The sequence below is a fragment of the Harpia harpyja genome, chromosome 23 (assembly GCF_026419915.1).
Source record: "Harpia harpyja isolate bHarHar1 chromosome 23, bHarHar1 primary haplotype, whole genome shotgun sequence".
Taxonomy (NCBI): Eukaryota; Metazoa; Chordata; class Aves; order Accipitriformes; family Accipitridae; genus Harpia; species Harpia harpyja.
Genome location: NC_068962.1, coordinates 2,700,839 through 2,718,102, shown reverse-complemented (window position 1 = coordinate 2,718,102; position 17,264 = coordinate 2,700,839). Strand labels below are relative to the sequence as shown.

At 35.5% G+C, this 17,264-nt stretch overlaps 1 protein-coding gene across 7 annotated transcripts in view; it reads right to left on the bottom strand.

Annotated features, from left to right (window-relative positions):
* Positions 1-17,264, bottom strand: part of ANKS1B (ankyrin repeat and sterile alpha motif domain containing 1B) — a 445,721-nt gene that overhangs the window by 321,750 nt on the left and 106,707 nt on the right. For all 7 annotated transcript variants that reach the window (XM_052774196.1, XM_052774198.1, XM_052774197.1 and 4 more), the window contains exon 9: positions 14,408-14,548. In XM_052774196.1, the coding sequence (XP_052630156.1) occupies positions 14,408-14,548 (141 nt within the window). The remainder of the gene's footprint in view (positions 1-14,407; positions 14,549-17,264) is intronic.

Below are 17,264 nucleotides of genomic sequence, written 5' to 3'. Positions count from 1 at the left end.
ACAGCCTTTGTGAATAAGTTTCAGTAAGCCTTCCACAGAGGTGAGAAAAATGTTCATTTTAAAAAACATGCTAATTTGTTGTCCTGTATCTTTATATTGTTAGAAGTATAAAGATTATGTGTAATTTTTCAGAAACCATTCCAAAAAGTTAGATCTGCTTTTTCAAACTTTGTGTTTGAGGAAAAGTGAGCATTACTTACATAGCACAAATACATAGCATATCTTACATAGCATAAATCTACAAATGTAGACTTATCCTCTCCTTTTCAAAGGCATATTTTCATATATCTTGTTTAAAATCTAAAATTTCATATGAAAACTCTACAGATGTCAATCCCCGAAAGCTGAAGGTTCCTACAAAGCTTTACAACACAAAACCCACTAACATAGCCTAAACTATAAATGTCTGAAAATACGGGTAAATTGTGAGCATGAATGCAGTGTAAACCTCAGCAGCAGAACCATATCACTATATTTTATGCAGAGTTTTCATAATTCTATCTGGCTGATATTCAGAATTTCAAATGAAGTTAGATTGTTGTAGTCATGTTACATACTTTCCCATGCATACAGCACTCAGGCCATGAAAAAGAGCAGATGCTTCCTCTAATAAATAACTCACTGTGACAAAGAATATACTGCAAGTCTACATAATCTGTTTTATGCAAATGCTAACGGTTGTGTGTGACAACATAGCATAATACAACAACTGGTTTAATAAATGATTCTTAGTTTAGATGAACAAAATGCAATTACAAACTAGAAAGTAATTTCCAGGTTAAATATCCTCCCATTATTTCACTGTTTTCATCCACAACATTAAACAAAAAAACCCACGTCTTGTTTGCATATCAAGCTATAGGAAAATACGTATTTAAAATAAAGGCTATTGTATTAAAAAGATAAAATGAGCTGAAATCTCAGCTCCATGGAAACAATACTTCTATGCAAGTTGCTTATGCTCTAGTGCCTAGGTTTTAAACACACACACAAGCAGTTAGCTGAATAGATGGCATGAATTTTGGTAAATTAAATAAATCAGGATGAAAAAATTAAGAATAGAATGTTATGCATTACTAAGTATGATATTAAAAACACTAATTAATCTTTGTCAAAGTATTCAGACAATATTTCATAGCCAGAACTTCATATATGAAGGAGGGCCCATAAAAACATTTCTTTTCATACAACACTCTCTCTAGTAAGAGATAAAATAATTCATTGGAAAATGAGAAGTTTGGGCCAGAAGGTGTCTCGGAGGGTGAATGAAGAGGCTCAGAAGAGTGTCACAGTTTCAAGGGCATCAGCTTCAAAGTTCAAAACACACAGAACAACAGGAGGAAGGCTCTTCTAGTACCTACTGTGGTCAGAAGAAAGAAACCGCTTTCTACTTTCCTAGAGACTGATAAACACATCTACTTTGTCAGGCTCTGGACTTCACTCGGTAACAGCCCAAAAATTTGAAGGTGGTTCTGAAGGGACATTTCACACAACATCGGTTTGTTACATAATCAGACCTCTTCACAACAAAAAAAAAAAAAAAAAAAGGGTTTCTTATTTGTAAGAAAAGGATCACAACAGTTTTATAGGAGTGGTAGATCTCTTGACTTACAGTGATCCCAATAGTATGTGACTAACAGCTGACTTTTTTTAAAGTCACCATTAAATCACTTTCCCCTAAGCCAATGAACAAATATTTTCCACTTTGGGTTAATGTTTTCAAATGTGCCTGAGAGTAGGTGTGAAATATGCACAAAAAGAGTGAATGAGAATTTCTAGTTCTGCCTTTGGATCACAAGGCAGTGAGCCATTCATGCTGCTTTTCCCCAGCTGGAAGACCCATAGGCTTGGTCCAGCTCTTAAGTTTTGTCTCCTACTCTGGTAGAACCTACCAGATTTAGGTTTCCAATAGAAGCAGTGAACATGAAGTAAAAATAATCCCTCATATTATAAGGATCAAAACCATAGAAAATGTTAGATACTGAGAAACCCCGAAGTGGAGTCAGTATTTACTAGACAGCAAATGTAGAAAAAAGAGTTATCATACTATGTTAAGCAGACAAGCTGACATTCTCTCCCATTTTATAGCTTCATTCCTATCAATTACTGTGCCAGTAAATGAAAAATATATAGGTTGCTATGGAAGCGAGAGAGGAATAGAACACACCTAAGTAGGTCTGGAAGCAAAACACATCATCTGTGTGAATAGCAATTTTCACTATTAACAAAAAACAGAAAAGATCCCTAGAACTGTAAACTGACTTGATTGGAGGGCAGATATCACTAAAATGAGACATTATAGAGAACATTTTCTTTGAAAAGAAAGCTTTACCAACAAAGTGTGTTAATCCATTATCTGTTACAAATAATCTGTGCATTTTTATAAAATATTCTGTATCTGCCCATGCATCTTGTTCTGAAGTCATGTAAATACTTTCACAAATTTGCACAATAGAAACCAATTACTTGATGCCACACACAATGGATTTAATAGAAACTACAAATAAACGTTTGCTATCTCAGGAAAGGGAATCTTCCATGTTTAAAAGTTTTCCAGTTTGACACTGAAGAAATAAAAATTTAATTGTTTGGTATAAAAGTTATTATTGCAATAGTGTAAGCCACAACTCTCTTAAAAGAAACCCCTCCTACACACACTCCCACAGTAAAACAGAAAGAACAACAAAATGTTTTTTCCAAATATTAAAGTTACTGAAAGTCACATTATCAAAAATGAACAACTTTGTTGTGAATCATACCTTTATCTGGTACACAACTGAAGAGAAAATGAGATACAAAATCAACAGAATAACAACATCTTGAAATTGTTCTTTAAAGGTCCCAGGATGCAAGCAAAGTTTGTAAAAGTTAGTACTTTCTGATTAAATAGGACCAAATAACCTTTGTCTCCAGTAAGCATGGTATTTCAGCAGTATGAAAACTGAACCTAACGGTAAGAGACAATCAGAGGGAAAGTAAATTCATACTGTAAGTTAAAATCAGTATTTAAAAACTATAAAATAAATCATTCCATTACAACAGGAGAAATATGCACAGTAGTAGTAGACAAATGTTAATACAATGTTATCCGTATCTCCTATGTTCTTAAAGAACCCAGTAATTTTCTATTTCAAACCACAGTTCAGAATCATAGTTCTGAATGGGACCCTATGAACTCTGCTGTTTCCTGGCCAAAAATGTGCCAAACCCCACTAACATTCAGAACATGGATATTTAGCTTTATGGATACAAAAAGTTCCATCATCCAGTGCTATCTTATCATGCTACCTACATACTTGGCAATTTTATGAGGACTACTTGGCCATGTTGAACTCAATTAGCTAAGACTGAAAAATAAGGACAATACATGAATATAGTTACCTAATTCACTACTCATGACTGAAGCAGAAACATTCAGCTAATAAACATGTTACTTCCTTATGGCTCTTTAAATAAGGAATCCCACTGTTTTATGTCAAATCTCTACTGCTTTAATTGTTACTATAATGATTTCCATGGTACGATAAACTACTTATTGCAAATACTCAGCCTTACTTATTGCATAATGGAAACTGAGAACGTGGAGATTATGTAAAGTGAAGTGGATAAGGATTATAAGGTAACCAACGTCACATTGTCAATGAAATTTGAACTTAGAAAACTTTCTATAGGTTCGCTGCAAGATTCCAGTTTCAGAACAGCTACCACAAAATCACATACCTATTTGGCCAGAATTAAGGAATCTTGCCCCAGATTTGCACTCACGCTAGCTGTATGTAATACTTTCACTACAGGTATTCTTTATTAATGCTGCGTGACCTTCCTTCATATGCAAACTACTGTGTCAGTGTTTCACACAAACAAGAAGGTAAAAATTCCACAAAACTCTTTGCCTACTAATGCTGTTGCTCTAGGTTCTGATTCAAGTAATTTCTTATATTTCAACAAATGAGTAACTCAACTTCAAAATAGCAATGTAAATGCTTAAAGTTAACATACACTTAAGTAACCTGCAAACTCAAGATCCGTTCATAATTTCACAATGAGGAAACAGAGTTGGTCAGGAAAAGCAATTTGCTACTCGGAGAGCGTGCGTGTCATGTGGAACTACCTAAAGCCAGACAGCAGGAAACACTCGCCAGTGGATCTTTCATTCTGGGTCAAAAATGAGATTCTAGCCACTTACAGTCCAAACTGTGGAGTGCCTGCAGTTCTTCTTTGGTCATACAGTCCTGATGAGAAATAATTGTCCTTAGGAGAAAGATGTTAAGATAGCTATCCTTAAGCAGCAGCTCAAACATTGTTTGTGCACTTTACAATAGAACATTATTACATTCAAAAGAAACAAAAAAAAGATGCACTCAGTCTGTCCACTTTGGAAGTGGGCAGAAAGGAGTGAAGGAAGGCTGCCTGCTTTGTCAGCTGTGTACCCTCTGTAAGTGCCCTGGTGTTTAATTTGTGCACAAATTCAACTCAAAAGCTAGGCATGTAGTCAAACACATCCCTCTACTTTGTGTCTCACACTGGCTGGCTTCCAGTGGCTTCTTGTTCAACATAAAAGAGCAATCAATTGAACATCTTCAGAGATGTCCACGCTTTCTCATTGATGCAGGGAGCACAAGCACCCAGATGGGTTTCTGAATGAACTTTTCTGCTGTCAATATTTATTCATCACAATGCAAAACCAGTAACTCTACAAAACCAATCTGAATAAGGCAGAATTTAGGCACCTATCCACATACAAACAGATTACAACAGTTTACTCAAAAAGCTTTATGTGTATATAGAACTTAAGTATCTGCTAAACATAAAGGTTGATCAGGGACTAAGCTAGTGGGTTGTAAGTACTTAGACAATTAGGTAGGCTAAAACACTGCCTGAGAGTTATGGACTCAATTTTGCTAAATTAAAAATTAGGTAGAATTAAGCATAACTTAACATTGCCTACAGATTTTATTTCCTCTCCTTTTTCACAGTATAGAATGTTGTAAATCAAAAATTAGGATGCTATAAAAGTATAACACCTCCAAAAATAATACAGTCAACTTGATACTGTCAATTTATTAATTTACCTCAATTTCTTCACACTTATATCTTTTATGTTGAAAAATGTTGCAAAATGCAATATGTTATGGTTATAGAGAGACATTTATAACATGGTTTTTTAAAATGCTATCTCCCTCTTTTTCCAAAGTAACACAACTATTCCCTATATTACTAGTAGTATCACTGTTATTTCTATCTATTAGTGAGATTTTATAGATCAAGACTGCTTATTGCATCTGGAAAGTGAATAGAGTATTTGCATTCTACAGCAATACAAATGATTAATACCATTCTAGGTAGAATAACATAAAACACGATGTTCCTCATTTCCTAGCTAAATTGCCTTTCTGAGAGACCTTAAAGTGGAAAGACTTATTTGACTAGAATTGGCAGACCACATTTTCTATCAATAAACAAATCCAAAATACCTTATCATGAACACAAGCAACAATGTAGTCTTATATATTTCCCTTTGATATCTCAAATAGGGACTTCTCCTTAAATTCAGTTTCATTTTATTTGACTTCTAATTCATGAGTTCATCTTAATTATGAATTATTAATAGTGGAAAAATCATAACAATCAGGTTTGGATTTTAAAATACTCTTAGCCTTAGACTAGGTTTGGATTTTTGTGAACACATAAGTGTCTCCCGATAAAGTTCTGTATGTATGGAAGCCCAAACGGGATTAACCACATTAATGATTATGCTTAAGTAGGCTTAAGTAATTTTTTGAAGGAGGGTTTATCTCATTTTCAGACTCAGTATAATGGATACTGGTAATAAAAGTTTTCAGTGAAATACAACAGCCAGACATGACATTAAACTCAAGGCAGGCAATTTCTTTTGTACAGCAAGAGAGAATTCACAGTTACAGACTACAAAGTTGTTCTTTTTTAAATGCCCAGTTGTCAGTGGGGTGTTTACTTCAGAAGGAAATCAGGTTCTATCAATTTTACAGACTTCTCCAGGGACTTACTCAACGAAGCCATGAATTTCCCTACTACTAAACCAAAGCATAAATAAATAAATCCCTCACAGTTTCCAGTATTAGCTTGTCGGTTGTTCTCAAATATATTTGTACCACCATCAAAAAACAAAACAAAAACCCGAAAACCAAAACAGAAAAAGAGTTGCTAGGCTCAAAAAAAGTCCCAAAATGTCAAGTGCCTTCAAACAGCCCTTCATAGAACTGTAACCTTACCACAGCATGACTTAATAGCTAATCCATGTAGCAAATCCATGTAGTAATCACAGTGCCTAGATATCACCACCCAACTGATCTCTTAACTCCAGATACCTCAAATACCAGCCTTTTGTCTATGAACTCTTTTCCTCTTGTTACTATCATAGAAACAACAAATACAAAGTATCTATGATGGCTTTTTTTCCCCCAAAATGTAATACTAACAGTAAACCCAATTTGGTCAGAATAACCAGGAACTTCTACATAAATTTTCAAGTTTCAACACACTGCTTTAATACTTCTGATATGAAGCAGCTGAAGTTCAAACATGAAGTTTTTAATACAAAGTTGAACTTCTTTCATGTACAAAACTATTTGCTATGCATTATTGCTAGTCATTTGCTGTGCAATTCAAATTGATTTTTTTTTTTCCATTTTCCCATAATTTGTCAGGCACTACTGGAAGCAAAAACATTCCCTGAAAGTGTGTCTTCTGGTTACCACTAAATTGCAAACCAGAAAATAACAAAATGTAACGCACTTATACTATTTAAGATCTCCCCAGTTGATCACTGTGCCATATTTCAGTTAGGAATGTGACAGTGTTCAATTCAACATTAATTTCTACATGAATTTGAATACCTTTAATAGTAATTAAAGTCCATCTTGAAAACCAGCATGGTCATCAATACTTCATCTGAATTCTGACATGTATCAACATTTCCAGTATTGTTTAACACCTCTCTTCTTTCTCTATCTCATCCCACTTAGTTTTGCTGTTTCACGATCACACCAAGAGACAACACAGACCAGCAGTGCCCAGATTTACACAGGGCAGGACAGGGATAGCCATGCTTTCACAAACAGCAAGTTACAAACTGAAGAAAATGGAGTCAGTCCTAAAATTTTAAAGAAATTAGCTCATCTGAGGTCACATATCTAGAATTTCACAAAGAATTATAGAAAGTAGATGTTTATGATTATACAAAAGAGATCTCTGGAAGTCATCTCATCCAAACTTTCAGTCAAAGCAGAGCTATCTTAACCATTAGGTTGCTCTGGTCCTTGTCCAGTCAATTCTGAAAATACCCAAGGATAAATAGATTACAACATCTCTGGTTATATTACATACCTGTGTAGTGGTGTACAACTAGTACAGTACAAATGCATTTACCACAAGACATCTGAAGTCATGGGCAACTGGAAATTTACATTGGAAATTAAGAAGCTACATACTATATGCAAGAACAAAACACAGCTTCATTCCTTAAAACACAATCAGAAAATGTAGCCTAGCACTAAAATAAGCAACAATTTTTTTCAGTATACTTATTTCCCATCACTGTTCAGCAGGGTATAATCATCACCTGCTGATTCTTTCTAGGCAGAATACATATGGCACTTTTCAGTAGCTGCTTCTGTGCGTGGGTGGTGTGTTCCTGAAATTACCAATGAAACTTCAGCTTACTGCAGAAAAGACAATGCAAATCCAGAGCTTAACAGAAATATTTTTTTATGGGTAATATAGCTCTCCATGTCAACCCCATTTAAGTAAACTCATCCTTTAATCCACTAAATTAAGAGGAGAAAAAAACTAATCATATTTTTCACTGAAGGTTAGAAACCATAGGAAGATATCACAGATACTATAACAATTTTACTCTGGTTATTTGTGTTCCAGGTATACTGCATGCCAAAGTTTTCCTGGCCAATGGTGGTCCTCCCTGGAAAAGAATTCTGTCTCTGCCATGTCTGTATCATCACCTATCAAATTAGTACATCACCAAACAAGATAACAGGTTTCCTCCCCTGTAACATATACATTAGATAATGCCACGAGTCTTTCTATTTCTAATTTTGGTGAACATCAGCACCAAGTAATATTAGCCAAATCTGTTTCTTTACCAGTCTAATTTGAAATTACCTTTCAGTGCATTCAGTGGAAGTACAAGTTGTTAGTGAAGGATGACACCATTTCTTGTGTCCAAATTGTTAAAACACTTTAGCCAGTAGTGTTTAGTTAAAAACACGCTCTTTGTTTTTCTCTGTTTTTATTAAAAAGCAAAGAAGAAATACTCCCTCTTTTATACTCCCTCCTCAGCACCTCAACAGTTCAAAAAATTACTATAACACTTGCACTGAGCTTAAAATCTAAGAAAATTTTTAGAGGCAACTGAAAATAGAAGGAGTTCAAACTGGAATATGTTAAAATGAAAATAAACAATGTCTAATAAATTTCCCAATATTAAAATTCTCCAGAAGGAGACAACATAGAGTCATGCTGTCTCTCTCCAGAGAGTATCAGTACAGAGATTTTTTAGGAATAGCCTTGATCTCTATGTGAAACCTGAGTTAGCTGCTTACTTAATTTCCTCATTCATCTCTCAGGTATCCAGAACCGCCTTTGCAATTTTAAACATAATTGGTACAGAGGTACAGACAGACATGATGAACTTCTGGAAAAGTTGGATATGAAATACATAACCCTATTAACCGATGCATCAAACTCCAAACTAAATATTCCTATCACAGCCTATACTGATAAAGAAACAGTATTGTATACAGTTTCTCTCCTAAAAATGTAGTCAGGAGTCCACTTTCTCTTCCCTCCCTCTAATAACAGGCAGTTTGGGGGGAAAATTTCTCTTCCATAGGAGAACCTGTGACAAAGTTGCTAGACTTCCTACCTCTAGGAATCCTGGAATTGTATAAGCAGAACATAGATCAGCCTTACAAGTAAACACGAAGGTCTCCCAGCAGTTCATTGCTTCTAAAAAGATGAAAATCTGACATTAAGCTAGAAACATAGCGCTTCTTTAAATATTTAAGCAAACTTTCTATATCTGTCTATATTTTTGTAAATAGCCATGCTTCCTGGCAACTGGCAACATAATTTATACTTATGGCTTTTAAATTGAAGTTCAGTTTTTCCATAGCAACTGCACTGTTCTCTTTACAGATATTACTTTCATTTTGTAATAGTTAGACAAATGTGGTGTTCCTGGCCGGCCATCATGTCAAACATAGGAAATAACTGTCAGGATTTTTAAGTTATACATACAACACTTACTTTAAGAGACGGTGCAGTCAAGCTGATCCAGCAACTTCCTAAATGGGACATACCTAAACCTACCTTATCTCACAATTACTTTATATCACAATTAGGAAAATATGCTGGCATGGCTGTCAAGATTAAGGTGTGCAGACTGCTTGCTTTAAACTGATAATATTGCTATGATCACACAGGACTCTGCACCACCTATGTCTGACATAGCAGACAGCCCTGTATTTATCCTGTACATCAGGCCCTGTTTGCCCCTTAGAGAAATATTTAAAGCACACTATCCATGGAAAAGAAAATGGAATGAAAACTACAGAGTTTCATACATTTGGAGTATGCTGCTTCATTCCAAAGAAAGCGTGAGTATGTATGTGTGTGGGTGCTGATAAACTTTGTAAAATAAATATATTAGGAGCTGAATAGTAAATTAACCTACACTGCAGAATAGAAGATTAAGACCCAAGAAACAATTCTATTACTGGCACACAAGAGTGCTCTATACTTACTTACCATATTCCTTACCCCTTCCTTACCTTGTACCCCTTAACCAATTGATAAAGCAAACAAATGCCCTCCCCAAACTGGTCTTTGTTCAAATTGCTTCCTACTAATTTACCAAAATGTGTGTTTAGGCAAACTAGGAGAGAGAGGAGCTATCCCTTGTTCAATCTTCTAAGTTTCTGCCACAAGGAGACTTTATGGGACAAATGGCTGAAGTATTCCAGTACCTTCACCTCCAGACCCGAGCTGCTTAATGCCTGTTTCACATTTAAATATAATGAGATTGCAGGAGTTAAGGTTCTGTCTTCTCCATAAGGCAGGAGCAAGAGCCAGGAGCAGACCAACACGCACAGCACTCCTCGTAGCTCAGCCCCTGCTGTTACCAGTATTGTTCCTGTACTTTGCTGAAACTCAGACTGGGAAGAAAAACCAGTTGAAGGCTGGATTTCAGAGGTGTCAGTCTCCCAGTACAACCACAGGAGCGATACAGGTTGAAAAATAGGACCTGTGGCGCGTGTATTCAATAACTGAAGGTCTGCCTGCTCGTGAGGCTGTGGCTGTCTCCGCAGTTACGCGGTAGCTGTCACTACAGTCCACGAACTGCAGACAGCGCGGTGGTACAGCCTTACAGCCCGACTCCGCGGCCAGCAGTCTCGGCAGGTACGTCACCGAGGTCAGTCGCTGTGCTGAAGCCCCTGTTCTTACATCTTCACTGCTCTCGTTATCTGTGCTGTGATCATTCCTCAAGAGCACAAACAAAGCCGTAGCGTCAGCCCAATTATCCGCAGAACTCTGTCCTGGCAGCCTGTGTTTCTTTGGACATCCTAATAACTATAACTAACCATGTCCATATTAAGCTGATTATGCTATTTCTACCACTAAACTTTCCGACTCTGTATTTAGCTGAATTATGAGTCTCTTGACTAAAGCTTCCTCATTTAAGATGGTCAATAATAGTGACACTACAATGCTTCCAGCTTTTTTTATCATTAGCTGGCATTACTCAAAAATATTGTTTAAGGATCATATCTCAGTTTTCTTTCCAGTACTTACCTACAGCATAGTGAGATCTCTCCAGCTAAATATTATACCTTGTCACATAACTCCTATTTTTGTGGCTACTCTGAGAGAACGCTATATAAGAAATATCATATTGTTTTATTCCAGTTCTTGGACAGGAAGACTGTCCATTAGTATCATTTTTATGATGGCCAGAAATGCAACCATTAAAGCATTAAAAATCTTGGTAGTTACTGTAGGAAGATTTTACAAGAACTGGATATCCATGGAAGAGGGTCTAGTACTATCACACCATTTATAAAAGCGTTCTCTCAGTTTAACAGACATGTCATCGCAGAGTAAACTGTTTCCAATGAAGCCTGCAATGCTAGAACTTGAGAGTGCTGTAGAAGCAGTTTGGGGGTTTTACATCTTTGGAAGTTTTCAAAACTGTTTTTACCCTGCTGGTATTTAAGATTATTAGGAGTTCTAGAATCTGTAGAAGATAGCTATTCAGTTATACAGGTGGAAAAAAGGTTTTTCTATTGTACTGACTGACAGCCAGAAAATATAGAACCTGGAATTTCCTAAGAAAGGTTTTTTCAGATATAAATAACTCATTTGTGGAAGAAAACATTTTTTACAAAAATGTGCATCAGTTTTGCCAAGGATGGAGTTTCTAGTTTCTGCCCCCTAAAAAAGACTAATTTCAGAAAAAAAGAATAACCCCACATTAACCATAAATCATAACCTAATGTGAAATGGAATTCACTCTCTGCTAAAATAAGCAGCAGCATTTAAAACTTCAGTCTCCCAAAATCCAGCTGGGTATCCTTGCTCTCTGGCTTGCTTTTTTTTTATTTTAGGGGTGGGTGAAGCTGGTTATTAGCTCCATTCTGATGCAGAATTGGGCACTTTCTAAGAACCCTGAAGTTCTTACAAGACACAAAGATTTTCCATCAAGCTTTTCCAGAACTTTACCAATTGTGAGGCTGTAAAAGAGAGCTGTTTATTCTGAGAATACAGGTATTACTGCTATGTGAGGTTTTAAAAGATATCTGCAGAACAATTTACACAGAACTTTTTATAACAACCCTTTCTAAAATGACACTTCCCAGCACAGTACAGACAGAAATGACATACTGCATGTCAGAAGTACCTCCAGCCAAGCCTTTTTCCATAACTGCAATAAAGAAATCAAGTTTGTCAAGGAGATAACTGCCCTTTTCTTTGGCATATTGGAAACTGTTAGCTCATTAGGTCACAGATGGACACTGTCATAATTTCACCTAAAATTCACTTGCATTTTACCATTGTACCTCTGACTGTGCATATAAACCAAGAATCAATCTTTATGTTTGTTCTCCTTTGATGTGTAAACACAGTATATTTATATTACTGTAAAATCTATTTTTAGGTACAAAAGAACAGGAAAAATGAACTTGTCATTTGTGTTCAAGAGTAATTGATAGACCCTTTTCCCTATTTTGGTATCTTTGGTAGCATATGGATTTTAAGACATAGTGTCAAGTACCCTTATCTCACTGTTTCTTCATGATGAAGTCTGCGTTTTCTGATATGTTAGTGGACTGATACGAGTATCAGAAACACATTTTTGTACTTTTACCTAAAAACATGCTGTTGCAGATTATATCTATCATGATTTGTTAGACCAATTCAAGATATTGGACTTAATCTAAAAATTGAAATAAATACTTTGTGTTCTCGATCCCTTCGAACAAGATGTTCTCTGCTGCATTCTGAAGTAAATGTGAAAGATCCAGCAGATTAGCTAATAGGTTGAAAGATTGCATACAGTGATGGCAACACTTTATAAACTGAATTCACTGGTTTGTAATTCCGAGATTTTTCACTACTTAGTTTCTTTCCTTTCTTCCATAAACAGAAAATCAAGAAAAACCCAAAACTGTCTTCAATTTTTATGGAGAGAAACAATCTAGAAAAGTGATCTGTCATTTCATGAATGAACACAGAATGACTATACTCTTTTTTGTACCCATAATTAAAAATCTTATTAGTTCTCAGGGCAAGAAAGATGAGATTTGTAAGGTTGAGTTTAAAATTTAAGTACAATGAATAAAACTAATTGAGGAGTCACTGTCTTAAAACTTAATCATTCTTGAAATGAATCTCTCTTTATAAAAAGGAAAGACCAACCAACAAAGCTAACTTTATTCTATTTTTCAAATGCATTCCTCAGTTTTATGACACACTTTACATATACCTTACATAAAAAACAAACAAGGAAAACAAAAATGTTTTTTAAAATTAGGAAATCACTCCAAAATGGCATATATGTTCATCATAGGAAAGTTTAACAATAATTAAACCATAGGTGATACATATTTAAATAAGAAAAGTTCCATTTAAGAAATATTTTTTGAAACAAATTCTTAGAAATGAGGAATTAGTAACTATGGCACTCCTATTGTAAAGCAGGATAATTCCAACAGCTCTGCACCTTGCCAAATGTCTAAAATGATAGATAGCATGAAGTAGAAAACAGCTACTGAAAGGGGAAAGGAATATAAAAGCTCCTTATAAAAAGACAGGACAGTGCTCATTGTTATTCAAGCACATGAGTTGCCATATCCTGTTGCCATTGACTGCAGTGGAAGCTTTAGCATTGACTTCAAACAGGTGCAAGTCCCGTGGGACTAAAGGGAATAAAACCTACAGTCACGGTATGAAAGCAACAGTGTATAAAGTGTGGTAAGACAGGATATGTAATTCCAATCTGGTACACGAGAATCTGACAAAGCTATTTAAATGCAGTGCCAAGTGAGGATGCAACTGAAAAAACCAGACTTTTCTAAATAGAAGTTCGGCAGGCCTCCATTCAATGCTACAAGAAAAGCGCAGGAAAAATGTTACAGAAATTAGAGTGCTAAACCATAGTGGGGGGGAGAGAACAAGGGAGACCCAGAAGCAGCAATAAGCATCATCCTGTTCTGTAGCAATACAATATCACTTGTTCGGGACACAGCTGTTGGCATGCCTTGGTGGATACTGCAGACTGGCCTGCTCTGAGAATTGTTGGGACTTAGGCCCAAGTGTATTACCCATTTTTATTTATTCTCCTCTGTATTATCATGAGCATTTGAAAATGTTTGGGGACTTGTCTTTTAACTTACATAATCTTCAAAGAGAAGTCTCAGGCTACATTCTTACATCAGTTGAGTTATGCATGATGTCCTCAATTAATTCTATAAAGAAAGTAGCTGAAATGTCATTATATTAATTAGAAGCTAGTCAAAAATAGAGTACTTATCCCAAAGGAAACTACGTGACTTCAAAATTTCTTTCCAGATGGAATCGGAAGAGAAAGCTATGCAACACAAAATCTAAAATGGGGGTAATAAACACCAAACAATCTCAACATTAAACTTATCTGGAAGAGTATTACAGCAGGATGACCAAACCTCAACATTCAATTTTAAAACCAGATTTTGACATTAAAATGAAGACAGAAGGTAACAATTTTGAAGGGAATAAGGCAAGACTAAAAATGACTGTAAGAGGTAAGGCAGAGAAGAGATTAAGCAGCTCTTCTATAGTTAATAAGTTTTATGATGAAAAGGTAAACATATACCTGTGCAAGCATGGGAAATCCAAGGTTCCTGCATCCATTACAAGGTGTCAATGCCTCCCATAAACCTGAAGGACCACAAGTATTTTCACCTGCATCATCATCATCTTCCTCTCTTGGTGATAAACATGTTGAAGAAGGCCTCTGTACATAAAGAAACAGTACTTTCAAATTAAACACAGTGATATGTTGTAAAGAAACGTTTTACTTAAAAGAACTTAAAACATTCCCATTTATAAATTCCAAAAGATAAACTGCTATTTTAATACAAAGTAACTACTCAACTGTCATTCTGCTCTATGAAAATCACACTTTCTAAGGAAGGTGCATATTAACCCATCTGCAATCATACTTTAAATATGCATGAACATAATAATACACATTATAACTATGCATTTATTTTCTTTATTATCAAGTAATTGGCAATTTCTACTTTATTTTACTTTAAAATTTGCTTTAACATCATTAAGCTTAGGATATCCCACAGTGAATAAAAGCTAACATTAAAAAAAAAATACTATCCCCAAGAAGGAAATAATATAAGCTAAGGGGATCTTGCTTCAGTAGTTATCTGTTGTGTTCAGAAAAGTACAGCTGTATTACATTTGCCTAGATCAGTCCAAGGTTTTGCAGAAAAAAAAATCAATTCAATCAAAATATGATGTTTCAATTTTTATTTTATATCTACCAATAATAAATGTGTTAGCTTATTTTGTAGGCAAAAATTTTATTTAAAAATGACCTGTCTTATTTTGTTTCATTGGCTAGAAGGGATGAAAGGTACTGGGAAAAGTCACTCAGTCATGAGCATTAAGGCTTCCATATTGGTCTCAGTGATAAGGGAATAATGCTGATTTTCACTTAAACCAGTATCCTAATTTTCTATGACAGCCAGAAACAGGAAGAGCGGACAGTTCTCATTTATGTTATTTTGCTACACAGGATAGGCCACCGCAACTGAATGAATTGCAGTGGCAACTTTTATTGATTTCAGGAGAAGGAGGAGGAAAGTTAAGCCAGTAATGAATGATTTTTAAAATATCATGTTAAAAAAAATTGACAACAACAACAACAAAATGTAAATTTTACTCACATCTTCTTTGTCCATATTTAAATTGGAATACACAATAGCTGTTCTAGCCTGCTTGGCATTTGTTTGTGCAGCCTACCTGATATTCAGATACTAAATGCTGTCTTTAGGAATGCTTGTTTGTCTTAATCTTTCAGTAGTGGCTGGATTTTTGCTTGATCAACATAATGCTGTTTAAGACAATAGCTGACCACATCTGTTAATGTGGTGGTAACATTAGCTCTAAAGCACTGCTATGAGGCCCATAAGGGGGAAAAAAAAATCAAAACCAAAAAAACACTTAACTGCAGGTTATTGTAGCCAATAGAATAAAAAAAATGTGTGGAGTCTGCTGCAAGAAGGGGAATGCAGAGGTGAAGGAAAAGTAGGGGGGGAAAGAAGCAGAGAAACAGCAGCAGTTCTGAAGATGAACACAAGCTGATGGAAACTGTAAGACAAGCAAAGGCACCGCACAGACAGGCACTAACTCAAACTGTGTAACATCTGAGGATCATTTAATCTTTGACTTTTGTGCTAACTTCTTATACACAGATGTGGTTGGTATACCATTAATTTCAGCAGAAAAAAATTTTCTAAATTCTATTTCAGCTCAAAGATGAGATAAACAGTATATCCATCACCACTAGTCTGATTCCCCTCGGTTAGAAAATGGTTGTTCCCTTGTTGCAGATTTCCTGAATCTAGCCATATCTTCTAAAGTTAGGTGGATTTATTTACTTTTTATTTTAAAATCAAATTCTAAAACATTCTTAGCATGGTATTTCATGAGGTTATTTTGACAGTCAAGTGGTACCACAGAATGTGTTGCTATAGCGACCAATATTCTTACACAGATTATTAAAAGGATTGGGTTAACTCTGCAGAGTGTGGGTCGTGAAAGACTATTATTGCTATGCATTTGCATAGACAAACGAAACAGACTACAGGTCTTTCCCTTCTATTTATGACGCCATCTTCCATGGCAGTTGCCCTACGTTTGCATTTTATATCTCTGAATTGTTGTACTGTTGTATTGAGAATAAAGTGCTTCTTGCCCCCTGGAGCAAAAAGCAAAGAACTGCAGCAGTGCTGAGTACAGGAAAGCAGGTAACACATTAGCTGTGACCTTACAAGCCAATGTAAGTGAACGAAGACAAGAGTCACAGAAAAATGTCAATGTACCTTCTAAAGGTAAAAAAATACACACACATAATATTGAAGAGAATTTTTCAACACAACTAAAGGAAGATGAATAATGAAATTCAATACATTTCAATCAAAGGAGAACATATGAGTATTTAGCCATTACAGGAACAGAGTAGAAAAAAAATCATATCAAAAAAAAATACACAAGCAGAATGAAAGAGAGTTGTATTATTTCCATTAGTTTTTTTTTTATAAAAATAGCCTAAGATAGAGTGGGGATCACAGGAATTTAAATTAATGTCAATATGAACGAAAAGAAACAGGAAATACTATATAGTCAGGTCTCCCAATCATTCAAAAAAGGACCAATGTCAGAGTTCATTAGACACACTATTGGAATAAATTGACTAGTACTTTTATGCAACTAGACAATCCAGGATTAACACAATACAGGCTAATTTACTGACTACTGCAGAGTAGGGTTGGCTCTTTTTATACTAAATGACTGATTCCTGTCATCTTGCCCAGATTTCTGCTGCTGATAAAGCACTAAGAAGGAAGCATTAGGAGAAATGCATGCGAAGGGTCAGGAAACAGTTACTGCTATCGCCTTTCTCACCCATCCCCGCTGCCAGAAGACCAGTT